General features: G+C 55.9%; 1 protein-coding gene across 4 annotated transcripts in view; it reads right to left on the reverse strand.

The window, feature by feature from the left end:
- Nucleotides 1–127: 127 nt before the first annotated feature.
- Nucleotides 128–13,018, reverse strand: part of Crocc (ciliary rootlet coiled-coil, rootletin) — a 41,485-nt gene continuing 28,594 nt past the window's right edge. Inside the window, exons 26-37 of one of the 4 annotated variants that reach the window (XM_023722572.1) lie at nt 12,555–12,722; nt 10,965–11,337; nt 6,698–6,861; nt 6,467–6,587; nt 6,032–6,195; nt 4,430–4,645; nt 3,478–3,702; nt 2,805–2,954; nt 2,334–2,534; nt 2,065–2,196; nt 1,358–1,483; nt 128–654 (exon numbers count right to left, since the gene is read on the reverse strand). In XM_023722572.1, the coding sequence (XP_023578340.1) occupies nt 622–654; nt 1,358–1,483; nt 2,065–2,196; nt 2,334–2,534; nt 2,805–2,954; nt 3,478–3,702; nt 4,430–4,645; nt 6,032–6,195; nt 6,467–6,587; nt 6,698–6,861; nt 10,965–11,337; nt 12,555–12,722 (2,073 nt within the window). In that variant the 3' untranslated portion in view covers nt 128–621. Of the gene's footprint in view, nt 655–1,336; nt 1,484–2,064; nt 2,197–2,333; nt 2,535–2,804; nt 2,955–3,477; nt 3,714–4,429; nt 4,646–6,031; nt 6,196–6,466; nt 6,588–6,697; nt 6,862–10,964; nt 11,338–12,554; nt 12,723–13,018 lie in introns of those variants that run through there. The other 3 variants (XM_023722571.1, XM_023722573.1, XM_023722574.1) reach the window with 3 other exon arrangements.

Below are 13,018 nucleotides of genomic sequence, written 5' to 3' on the forward strand. Positions count from 1 at the left end.
CTCCCCAGAGGCCCCCAGCCCACCTGCATGCCTCCCATCTCCTGGGTGGAGGAGGCCCCCAGCAGTGTGGAGAACAGCAGTGCCTTCTATACAAGCCAATTTTAGAAAATGGTCTTATTATAAAAAACACAAGTTCTTACCAGTTAACATTATAAAAAGGTACAAAAATACAAGCATTCTGAGCTCTCTGAGCAATTTTCTGACAAATGCTCTGAACTGAGGCAGAGAGATCGCTGGGAGCCAACCAGGCCCTGGCTCCCTGCCTGTTCCCATGAGGCCCTGCTCTGGGCTGGCCAGAGACTAGGGCTGTCCCTGACGCCTGGCTTTGGCTCACCCGCTCAGGGGAGGCTCTTGCACAAACTTGAGTGCCTCATCCTGGCACAGGGGCTGGAGTGAAGTGGGTCACCGAGGGACACCAGGAAGCTACTGATGGGTGTGGCCTGGAGCTGCTGTCCATCCATCAGCACTGCCAGGCAGCAACAGGCCAGGCCCTGGGTGGCCTGCACTGCAGAGGTCTGACTTGAGACCGTGTCCTACTCAGCACGGCTGCTCTGAGGATTCCAGCCGGGCAGAGGCTCATTTCTCAAGGGAGCCAGAGGATGGGGAGGACACTGAGCCCCTTCAAAGCTGCAGCTGTCCCTTCACTGTGGACACCTGAGGAAGAAGAGAAGGTAAAGGTAGCCCAGGTCCTCAGCGTGATTTCAGAGAACGGGACCCTCAGGCATGGTTGGGGACCTGAGGGAGCCCAATGTTATCCGCTGCAGGGAGCACCTGCAGTCACCAGAGTCATGAGGTCCTTGTCCCTGCAGTCAGGCACCTTGTTGACTTGGGCATCTGTCAAGGTCCCCAGCACTATGCCCCTCCTTCATACCCTCTCCAATTGAGTGAGCCTGGCTCTGTCTAGACCAGGTTGGGCCAATCAGGGCAGGTGTGGCCTGCTCAGAAAGCAGCAGGTGACAAGCTGGTCAGGAGGACCAGCCCTGCCTGTGGCTTCTGTCAGTGCTCCCCGGAGGATGTACCCTCTCTCCCCTCTGGAACCCCAGTTTTTGGGAGAATGGGCAGCTGGAGCTGGTGATGATATTTGTGCCATCCAAGTAAAGGGGCTACCTGGGCCTGGAGCTAGACAGCAGCACCTTGGCAGGGAGGGACAGAGGCCCAGTAACATCACTTGGGCCCTGGTGCAGCCACAGTGGCTTTGAACATCCATCTACCAGGTCCTTTTCAAGTCTAAAAAGTGGTTGTCAGGTGCTTACACTCCTGAGGTCATGGCCAGCCCTGTCTTCCTGCAGCCTACACGGCCGGCCTGTCCCTGCCTCCCTTGTAGGAGCCCACCTACCTGGTCCTCCAGCCCCAGTACCTGCTGGCGGTGGGCACGCTGGGTCTGCACCTGGCGCCCCGTCTCCTGCTGCAGCTCTAGCTGCTGTTGCTCATCTGCCTCCAGCTGGGCCGGAGTGTGGTTCTGCTCTAGGGCCACCATCTGAGCCTGCAGGGAGGGGGCCGCTGTTCAGGGTTCTGGCCCAGGGTGTGCACTGCACAGTGAGGCATCAGGTGTCAAGCACCTCCCTGAGGCTCAGCCAGTGCAGGAGTGGGGAACACAGCCATCAGGGAGGCCTTGCCCACAAGCCTGCAGATCCTGGCTCAGGGTCCCCAGTAACCCCCACTCACCCACACAGAGAGACATGCTCAAATGCAGACTGGCCCCACACATAGGAACCAAAGCAAGCATGTCAACACCCACATTCACAAAGATGCAAGCCTGTATGCGAAGGCTGAAGACATACACGTGTGTATATATGGAATCAGCTGTGCACGGGCCACATGCATACATCAGATTCATGGTATTCATACCTAGACATGTTTACAACATATATGAACACACAGGCTCACAGGCCCTCAGCGTCACTGCTCTCCACCAAGGGTAGAGCCCCACCCCATATGACCCGACTGGGCCACCTGCTCCTCTGGGAACAGCTCACATTCAGGCTGGCTACCCAGCTGGGGACCAGGCCGGTGGGGGAGGGGCAGTGCTAGGGGAGGGGCAGGGCTGGGTAGGCGGGGCCAGACCTCCAGCTGCTGGATGTGCCTCTGGGCCTTGGCCAGCTCCTGCTCAGCCCCGGTGAGCGTGCGGTCCAGGCGACCCTTCTCTGCGCTCAGCCGCACCGTGTCCTCGTGGCTGCGTAGCTTCTCCCGCTCCACCTAGGTGGGGAGCACAGGAGGAAAGGGCTCACAGAGTGGGCTCTGAGTCCCAAGCCAAGACCACAAGGGCAGACAGGTGTGGCCCATCAGGCCAGGCCCCAGAGATGGCGAGGGGAGGCCAAGATGGCATAACCCACCTTGTCCAGCATCCTCCGGAGGGCCATGCGGTCCTTCTCCAGCCGCGAGGCGGAGCGCTCCACCTCCCGCTTCTCGGATTCCAGCTGGGCCAGGGCCCTCTGCAGGCTGCCCAGGTGCTCCTGCAACAGCCGCCGCTCATCCTGCAGCTTCTGCACCGTGTGCAGCGCCTCAGTCTCGCCCTCTTGCCGCTGCCGTAACACCTGCAGCAAAGGCCAGGTGGGCCCTGCGTCCCTCTGGGCTTCAATGTGACCTGTGTCTGGTACCCACATGTCTCTGGGAGGCCCTGTGACAGAACTGTCACCCGAGGCCAGGGAGTGCTCCTGGAGCCTCAGTTTCTCCATCTATACACAGGGGTGTGGCTGAATAAACTATGCTTCTTATGGGAGGTGGGGCCAGCATTCAGGATAGACTGCGTAGGCCAGAAAGCGGGCCTCACAGTCCTGGGAACACAGGTCGAGATTGGCCCTCACCTCCTTCAGCTGTTGCAGCTGGCCCTCTGCCTCCGCGCGCTGCAATTCCAGGTCGGCCAGTTCACCCCTTGCTGTCCGCACCTGCTCACCCAAAGAGCTGCTCTGCTTCCGAGCTTCTGACAGTGCCTGCCGGGCAGCGTCCATCCGTTCCTGGAAGACAGGAGCTGATGGCATAGGCCAGACTGCAAGCCCAAGGCCAGAGGCTATCTATTCTACCTATGGACAGGTTCACCATCGCTTTACCCTGTCCACGGCCTGTATACTAATGGCATATGTTAGGAGACACCCCAGCTCACTAAGTCTCCACCTGGACTTTCAAGCCACTGGTAGGCTCCTTCCTTATTGGGTGTGCCTCCTAGAGCCGCCTCCTCTGATTGGCAGATACTCCATTGGGTCAGCCCCCCAATGCCTGCTTTATTTATTTATTTTATTTATTTATTTTATTTTTTTGCAGTACCAGGGATTGAATTCAGGACCCTGTACTTGCCAGGCAAGTGCTTATTCTACTGAGAGGCTACTGAGCTATCTCCCCGGCCCTCAATGCCCGCTTAGTGTTGACTGGCTCCTTAGAATTCCCAACTAACAGCTCACTGGCTGGCTTCTCACCAGCCTCTTTTTTATTGGCTGACTCCCATGCTGGCCCCTGCTCCCACCACACCCGGCAGGCCTGTACCTGGAGCACCTGGCGCTCATGTTCACAAGCGGTCAGTGCCTTCTGCAGCTGCAGGTTCTTGTCTTGGGTGCTAGAGAGGCTGGTGTTGCTCTGGGCCAGGGCCTGTGTCAGGCTCTGTACTTTGTCCCGCAGGACCCCTTCACTTGCCTCCATCTTGGCCAAGGCCCCATTCAGCCGCTCCACTGTCAGCTGCAGGGTCCCTGCCTTCACTTCGCTGTCGGCCACCTGGTGGGGGACTGACAGGACATCAGAGGGCTCTGCTCCCACTGTGAGCCCCACCGAGAATCCCCAATGTAAGCTCTTCCCACCTCTCTGGGCCTCACTGCTGCTAACCTCCGTTCCTAGGCGCCCGCCTTGCTTCATCCTACTGCTGGTTAACTACTCCTGTCCAGGGCCCCATCAATGTAGTTGTCCCAAATCCTCTAGTTTCTTCCCTGACCTTATTCCTTGTTCTCCCCTGCCATGAAAGAGAAAGGAAGGCACCATGACCCTGAAATTTTCTGTTTTCAACACTGGTGAGTACCCAAACAGGGAAAATTACTGAACTTCCCAGTTAGAGCTGTACTTCCCAGCAGCCAAGGCAAAAAGAGAAGAGTGAAATCCACACCTCTATCTTGTTCCACATCTCCTGTCTATGTAGATTCTATCATCAAATAGCACTGAATTCTAATTTTGGCTCTTATTAGCTATGTGACAGGGAAACACATCACCTCTGAGTCTCCACTTGCCCATCTTTAAAATGGGGCTAGGGGCCGGAGGGATGGCTCAGTGGAATAAGCGCTTCCCTGGCAAGCACAAGGCCCTGAGTTCAATCCCCAGTTCTACCAAAATAAACAAAAAAACGGGGTGGGGGGGAGGCTGATGTTAATACTCGCCTGACCGTGCTGCATAGATGCTGTGAAGTCACTAAACAGGACAAAGCTGAGGCAAAGCTGAGGGACAAGGGGCCCACCTGTCTCTGTAGGGAGTCCACCCGGTCCTGCAGGGCCTGGGCATGGGCCTCGCGGTCACTGAGGCCCAGGCGACTCCGCTGCAGCTCGCCCTCCAGCGCTCGCCGCTGAAGCTCCAGCTTAATGGTGCGGCTCTCAGAGGCGTCCAGCACCTCCTTCAGGCGCCGCTTGTCGCTCTCCAGCTTCACCTCATTGGCCTTCATCTTGTTTATCTTCTCCTGCGGATGGGAGTGTGGGAGGCTCATGCCCCAGGTGCCGTATGCACCCCACACCTGTCCCCCACCTCCCTTAGCTAGCATGGGGGCAGCCTCAAAGATGGTGTGACCAGGGCCAGCCTGCAACCCTGTGAGGTCCTCAGCGTCCTTCAGTGCTCACAGGATGAGTGGGTGCAAGGGCCCGGGATCACCACTTGTGACCCTTCCCACACTCTGACCCTGGGGGGCCTGGATTGGCCCGGGGTACCAAAAGAGTTGTGGGAAGAGGCTGAAAATGCAGGGTCCAGGCACCCAGAAGCTGCATGTATAACCAGAGCTGAGTCCCAGCACTGCGTGGGCCCTGACATTCCAGGGCTTACAGGAAGGACTCCCTCCCTCCCTCTCATGTTCATGGTCAGACAGAAAAGGGGCCTGGGAGAGACAGAGCAGGACAGATACGGGATCTTTCAACACACATCACCACCCTGGAAACACAGTGGGTCATGGGGACACTGGAGCTTCCCTTACCCCTCCCAAGCCGGGCCCCTCTCTTTCCCAGGTCAGAGTCCTAGCCCCGCTGCATCTCGCCCAGGGGCCCCCACTCTGGCTTCTACCCAGCTTTGTTCCTGGCCTCCAGGCCCCTGTAACTGGGCCCAAGGCCAGAGCTGCAGCCGCAGACACAACAATCCAGCTCCAGCTCGGACCCCAGCCAGGTTAGGGTTGGGCTGTGGGCTGTGGGCAGCCTGGGGGGTGGGGACGTCCAGTGATGGAGGCTCAAGGCTTTAGGAGCCTGGACTGTCACCACCTGTCCTATTTCAGACATGGACAGACACACACACACACACACACACACACACACACAGGTTTACACAGATGTCTCCCAGACACACACAAAACCCCACAGCACCACTCGCATGGCTATGCAGGCACAAAACAGAGCCCCACGGGCACCAGCAGTGTGTCCCCAGCATGTACCAGGTTTCCTTTCAACTGATGAGGATGACAAAAATCGGGCAGCAGAACTGCAGCCAGGGTTGCTGGCTTTGGCCCACCCCTTTGCCTACAGCCTCATGAACTAAGGTGAGGGAACCTGAACGTGTTTTTGTAGAAAGAGGAGCAGGGGGCTGGTGAGATGGCTCAGTGGTCTAAAGCACCTACTTAGAACAAGCTTAGCAAAGCACAGAGACCGCGGTTCAATCCCCAGCACCACATGCCAGCCAGCCCCGGCCCCCTGGTGGGCTGAGCTGGCCACACACACACACACACACACAAATAAAAAAAAATAAAAAAAAAAAAAAAGAGGAGCAGGCTGTCGCCCCAGTGGTCGCGGAGATCCACGGTAAAACAGCAGTGTGCCCACAGAGCCACTGGACACGCACCCTGACCCACTGGCCCTCGGTACCTGCCCACCTGGCTGGCCTGGAGCTCGTTCTCAGTGGCCCGCAGGCTTCTCTCCAGGGCAGCCACCTGGTCCTGCGTGGCCCTGCGCTCCCGCTCACTGCGCCGCACGCTCTCCTCCTTCAGCGCCAGTTCTGCCTGGGCCCCGCTCAGCTGCCCATCCACACTGCGCCGGGCTGTGGCCACCACCCAGGTCCACCATCAGGCACAGTGAGGCATGGCTAGAGATCCAGCCCAGACCACAAGATGCCTGCTTGTGCCCCACCCACCACAGGGCCTGCCTGTTGGTCCCCCCGAGGGTATGTGGGTACAGCCACAGGTAGGCTGAGCAGGCAGGGTCCCCTGGAGGGGCAGGGATGCAGCCACCCAGACCAGTGCCCCAGCTTCCTAACTCACTGCTCTCCAGGCACAAGGGAGCACAGCTGGGACCTCGAGGGTCAAACTCACCTTCCTCGCTCTTGGCCACTGCCTTCTGCAGCTGCCTGGCCCTTGAAGCTGCACTGTCCCTCTCAGCCTCTGCCTCAGCCAGCTGTCGGCTGAGGGTGCTGGTCTGAGATCGAAGCTCATCCTACAGCCCAAACATTTGGGGGTGGGGGGAAGATGCTGCTCTGAGCACCTGCTGCCCCTCAGGGCCCTTGGCCATCAGCTCCCCACATAGCCCCTCAAAGCCATCCTTACCCGCTCTCGCTGGGAACCCCGCAGCTCCTGCAGGAAGTCCCGGAGAGCACCCCGCACTGCCTCTGGCTCCAGGTCTGGAAGCCCTGGAGAGACAGCAGGTCCTGGGGATGGTGGCTGAGACCCAGGGCTGTGTTCCAAGGGGCTGCTGGGCCCTTCTCCGCTTCCTAAAAGACACATTCAGGGGCACAGGAGCCCCATGCATGGCTTCAGAGCCCCAGGGGAACCCACTCACCCTGCCCTGCCACAACTACTGGCCCATCTAAGCTTCTCATAGCAAAAAGGCCACATTACCCTCTGCCTTGAACTGGCTGCCAGACCCCATGACTATCCAATCAAGCCAAGTTCTTTGCCATACAAAAGTGAGCCCCGCTGCCCAACCTGGCACCATCCTGCTCCTGTACAAGCTGGCCACTCTGCATCACTCTTGGCTTTGAACTCTAGAATATCCCCTGACCCAGGCCCAGCCTCTGCATGTGGGATCTTTTTTTTTGGTATTTTAGGCAAGGGTCTACGGGGTGTTCAGGGTCTCACTACTGGATCAAACTTGTAGTGATCCCCCTGTTCACAGCCTCCCAAGAGCTGGGATTACAGGCACATGCCACCACACCCAGTCTCAACTGCTGTCTCAGCAAGCCCCGGGGGCAGGACTGGCACTGCAGGCCCGGGGATTGAACCCCTGGCCCCTGAGCCTACTTGCAGGCGCTTCAATCCACTGAGCTATTTGGCCAGCCCTACATGTGGGATCCTTTGCAGAGCTCCTCTGAACTTATCCCGTCACACCCTCGGCAGCCTCTTGGATCGCCAGGTGGGTTGGGGTGACCAGATCTCAAGCTACTGGGGTCTGAGGTCTGTTTCCTCACCTTGATCACATGTGCCAGAAGGTTGGCTCTCTCCTGTCCACTGCTCATCCCCAAGGCCCAGGCCATCTCCCTGGCACCTCAACATCTCTGTGCTGAGTGTTCACCTACCCTAGGCACCAGGTCAGTGCCCTCCCTGCAAGGCCTCATTCCACCCTCCCGATAATTCTGGACAGGCAAGCACTGATTCTATCCACTTCACAAGTTCCAAGCAGTTAGCTGATTTGTCTCAAAGCTTGGAAATTTCCGAGCCAGGGCTGGAACTTAGGCACGCTGGTTCCCTAGGAGAACAAAACTCGAACTTGGGAGAGGATGGTCACAGGGATAGGGGACGGGACAGAGCGCCACCTGGAGGTCTGCATCGCAACTGCAGAACCAGAGCGACCAGTTGCCCAGCAGAATTCCCCAAACACGTAAGACCTCTCTCTCTAGGATGACTATCTATCTATCTATCTATCTATCTGTCTATCTATAACTTTATTTTAGGTGCCAAGGACCAAACTTGGGACCCTGTGCTTGCCAGGAAGGCACTTATGCTGCTGAGCCATCTCCCTGGCCCAAACATATATCACTTCAGATGTATCTTTTTTGCTACATTGGGGATCAAACTCAGGCATGCTCTATCACTGAGCTATAGCCCCCAGCTCTTTTTAACTTTAGACAGGGTCTTGGATTCCTTCTTTCTCATCCTCCCTTGGTGCTGGTATGTACCCCCAAACCCAGCTCTTTTTTTTTTTTCCCCCAGAACCGGGGATTGAACTCGGGCCCCTGCACTTGCCAGGCAAGCACTTATTCCACTGAGCCATCTCCCTGGCCCCACCCAGCTCATTTTAATCACTTTAAGTGTACAATTTTGCGGCATAAATTGCACTCACGCAATTATGCAGCCGTCACCACCATCTGCCCCCAAATCTTTTCCATGGGCCCTGTAATGGGTCAAATTGCCACTCCAAAACTTCCTGTGTTAAGTCCAAGCCTCCCAGACCCTCAAAATTTGACCCAGTTTGCAGACGGGGTCATTAGAGATGTGATTAGTCACACTGAGCTCATCCAGGGCACCTAGTTCCAGCTGTTGTCCTTATGAACAGGGGAGATCTGGACCAGACAAGCAGGCACACAGGAAACTCGCCCTGCGATGAGGACAGTCACGCTGCTGTAAGCCAAGCAGTTCTCCAAGCCAGGAGGCAGGCACTGTTCCCGCAATAGCCTTCCAAGGGAGCTGGCTCCAGATGTTTCAAGAGGCAGACACGGCTTTCTGTCCTTAAGCCACTCAGGTGGTGACAGTTGGCCTGAGCAGCAGGGACTTCCATATCCTGATTCTTTTTTTTTTTTTTTTTTTTTTTTCCGGGGATTGAACTCAGGACCCTGCACTTGCTTATTCTACTGAGCTATCTCCCCAGCCCCCATATCCTGATTCTCAGTCAACTTAAAAATACTTTCTAATGCCGAGCATGATGATGCCGACATCAGCATTCTGGGAGGCTGAGGCAGGAGGCTCACAAGCTGGGGCCCAGCCTCAGCAACTTGACAACTCAGTAATGCTCAATTTTAAATTACACCCGTACTGAACAGGTACAGCTGCAAACAGTTCCTTGTCATCAGCCCCAACGCAACAGAGAAGAACAGTCATTTGCATGCATTTATGCTGGATTAGTCAGGATAAGTACCCTAGAGGTGATTAAAAGTACATGGGTTGGATGCAGATAAATACCGCATTCTCCACATAATACATAATGCTCTTGGGCATCCGGATGCTCTGCTATCCTCAGAGGAACAGGGAGTATAGAAATGATCCTCTGCTACGGCTATCCTAGAGGGTCTTAGCACTGAGCCACACATCCTCAGCCCTATTTTTTTGAGGCAGAGTCTCATTAAATCACTAAATTGCCCAGGCTGGGCTCAAACTTGTGATCTTCCTGTTTCAGCCTCCCAGAGTACTGGGATCCCAGGCCTGCGCCATTACCCCCAGTAGCAATTCTAATTTTAAAGTAAAAACCTCCAATGCCTCCCTCCCCCTACTCTTGGGGATCTCTAATCCACCTTCTACTCCCACGAATGTATCTATTCTAGATAGTTCGTATAAGTAACTTCAGACCATACTTGTCCTTTTGTTCATTTTTTGCAGTTCTGTGATTCAACCCAGGGATTCAAACACGCTAGGTCTGAGTCTACCCCTGACCTGCCCTTTCCTGACTTACTTCAAGGAGTCCGATGCTGTTACAGTTTCTATATACCATGTTAGAGACTGCGACTCCTTTCTCAGGCCAGAGGTATTCCACTGGCTGACGCACCACCTTCTGGAACTGTGAATAATGTGGCAATAAAACTTGGTGTACAGATTTCTATTCAAGTTCCTATGTTCAACTCCTTTGGCCACATAGCTAGGAGTGCAAGTGTGGGTACTTTTTGTTTGTTTTCTGTTGAGACAGGGTCTTGATGTATAGTTCAGGCTGCCCTTGAAATAATTATGTAGGGGCCAGGGAGATGGCTCAGTGGAATAAGTGCTTCCCTAGCAAGCCCAAGGGCCTGAGTTCAATCCCCGGTTCCGCAAAAAAAAAATTGGTTTTGGCCAGGGAGATGGCTCAGTGGAATAAGTGCTTCCCTGGCAAGTGCAAGGGCCTGAGTTCAATCCCTGGTTCTGCAAAAAAAAAGAAATAATTATGTAGCCCAGGCTGGCCTCGGCAATCCACCTGCCTCAGCCTCCCCATGCTGGGATTACAGGCATGTGCCACCAGGACCAGCTCTATATTTCATTTATTATAGCTTGTTCATTTGTTGCTATTTCCATACCTCTTTATAAGTAAGTTCCACAACAACAGACATGCCTGTCATGTCATTTCCTTTTCATTCTAGGTGCTTAAACTGTATTTCCCACTTGCTCTACAGTTAAGCATTGAGTGAATAGGGCTCAGGGATTTAGCTTAGTGGTGCAGTGCCTGCCTGGCAAGTGTGAGGTCCTGAGTCTGATTCCTGCTACTCACCTCCCAAGAAAAAGTACTGAATGTTAACAACTGTGATTCTCAAGGGAGTGGGGCCTGCCCTGCCTGTCTGGGAAAGTTCTGGTATCACGGGCCTGCAATGGGAGGGTGTTGGAGACTCAAGAGGATGGCGATGGGGGCATAGATTGGTTAAAATAGAGGTTCACAGGCTCAGGAAAGGAGTTGACCCATTAAGACTCTCTAAGCAGGGGCCGGGGAGATAGCTCAGAAGGGCCTGAGTTCAATCCCCTGTTCTATCAAAAAAAAAAAAAAAAAAAAATCCGTAAGCAGGAGCCAACCGAGGGGCGGGGCGTCCGCGAGGGGCGGAGCTATCTCGGAACCCATTGGATAGACTATTCTGGATGGACGGGGAAGGGCTCAGCGATTACGGGGCGTGGCCTCGGTCGGACCCGCCCCCTCACCGACACTCACCTCCCGCAGGCGAGTCTCGGGCTGGGGAGCCCGGCACCGGGCGCGGGGCGGGGCTGGGCAAGCGGCCCAGACCCAGACCTCGGCGCAGGGCCGAGCGTAGGCCGCTCAGCTGGGCCTCCGCGGTGCGCCGCTGCGCTTCCACGCGAGCCAGCTCTGCTTCCAGGCCCTGCGCCCGGCCCTCGGCTGCGCTCAGCCGCAGCCCCAGCTCGGCGACCTCGGCCCGCGCTGTCTCTAGCTTGAGCTCCAGGCTGCGAGCTTGGTCCAAATGTTTCTTCTGCGCCCCGCGCGCCTCTTCCAGGGAGCCTTGCAGGCCCCGCTCCCGGGCCCTGAACTCTGACTCCTGTTCCTGCAGCTTCCGCTGGCATCCCTGGAGCTGGATGGGGAGAAGCCGAGAGGTGGGGAGGGGGTTACAGGCCACCTCCAACCCAACGCCCCCTCCTCCCTGGCTGGGCCTGGCTCGCCCCACCAAGGGTTTACATTTAGTGGTCTCCACCAAAGCAGGCAGTGCAAGAGCATTCGTGGGGTGTGGGCGGAAATTACTAGAATTTGTCATCTCTTCCCTCTGTCATGTACAGTTTATCACTGCTGCTGACACTCATACAGATAAGCTAGTGTCCAGCATTACTTTTTTTTCGTTTTGAGATAGGACGTCGCTATGCAGTTCAGGCTGGCCTTGAGCTCACTTTGCAGCCCAGGCTGGTCTTGAACTTGCAACCATCTTCCTGCCTCAGCCTCCTAAGTGCTGGGATTACAGGCTTGCACCACCACAAAGCATTCCTTTCCTAAAAAGGGAAAAAATAATGCTATTTTCCTACGAGTCGTCCTCATTTTACTGCTCATGAAATAAAGTCATGGAGAAGTTAAGTACTTTGTCCAACACCACGCAACTAGTGTGCTGAAAGCTGGGATTCGGAGCAGGGCGCCCAGCGCTAGCAGCGGCCTTCTAGCCCCCGGATACACTGCGTCTCTGGGCACATAATGTATTAATACATCTGCACGCCAGGAGGATGAGCACTAAAATGAGTCACTGACGATGCTCTAGGATAAGCCCACCTCTTCCGGTCATCAGTTTTGCTGGAAACCCATTCACTGAGCATGGCCCACACGCCAGGACCTCCCCATACCCTCTCCTGTGAGTTCTCTGAAAAACAGAGTAAGCCACTCGGTAAAGGTCACACAGTAGATTCCAATAGCACAACAACCAGCAGAGACAGAATGCAGAGTGCAGGCTTCAGAGCGAGACAGACTTGTGTGGCTGTGTGACCCTGCATGGATCCCTTGAGCTCTCTGAGCCGCAATGTTTAGTTCTAGCTGTAAAATAGGGTGTTGGTATCCACCACGTGGGGCTGCGGGAAAATCAAGGTTTATGCCTACAGAAGAGCCCTACCCCCTCTTTTGTACCTGTACACACCAGAACCACAATGTTTCCACTGTTAATGCTGTTATAACTATTAACACTGCAAGAATCCCAAGAACTAGGCGACGGGACTGGGTCTGACCTTGCAGAATGACCCCAGCTCTGGAGGACTCACCCGCCTGCTAGAGTCCCCCCCACCTGCCCCACAGCAGCCCGTGCATCTGCGTGGTTACCTCCTGCCGCGCGGCCTCCACACTGGCCTCGCCCTTCAGTAGCTTCTGCCGCAGGCCCAGGGCCTCTCTCCGGCTCTCCTTCTCCGCCCGCTCCCCCAGGGCCAGGCGGCCCTGCAGCTCTGCCAGCTCCTGGCTCAGCCTGGCGTTCTCACTGTCCAGCATCTTCATCTAAGGGAGACAGCAGGAGCAGGTGTGCCCACGCCGTGCCCAGTCCCACCCTGGGGGCACTCCCAACACACGCACTGAACACCGCTCCAGGGCACACCTTCTACCTGCACCCTGCCCAGCACCAGGCACCGATAATGTCTAATACTGACTCCATGGACCCCAAACGAGCTTTCATGGGTGCGGGGGAGCAGAGGCTGACCTGTCATCAGAACTGGGGTTCCCCTCACCTCCGCAATGATGACTCCCTTTGGGGGAATACAGAGCATGTGCCCAGGCCTGCTTTCAATGTGTTACCT

Source organism: Octodon degus, unplaced genomic scaffold, assembly GCF_000260255.1.
Source record: "Octodon degus isolate 3935 unplaced genomic scaffold, OctDeg1.0 scaffold00092, whole genome shotgun sequence".
Taxonomy (NCBI): Eukaryota; Metazoa; Chordata; class Mammalia; order Rodentia; family Octodontidae; genus Octodon; species Octodon degus.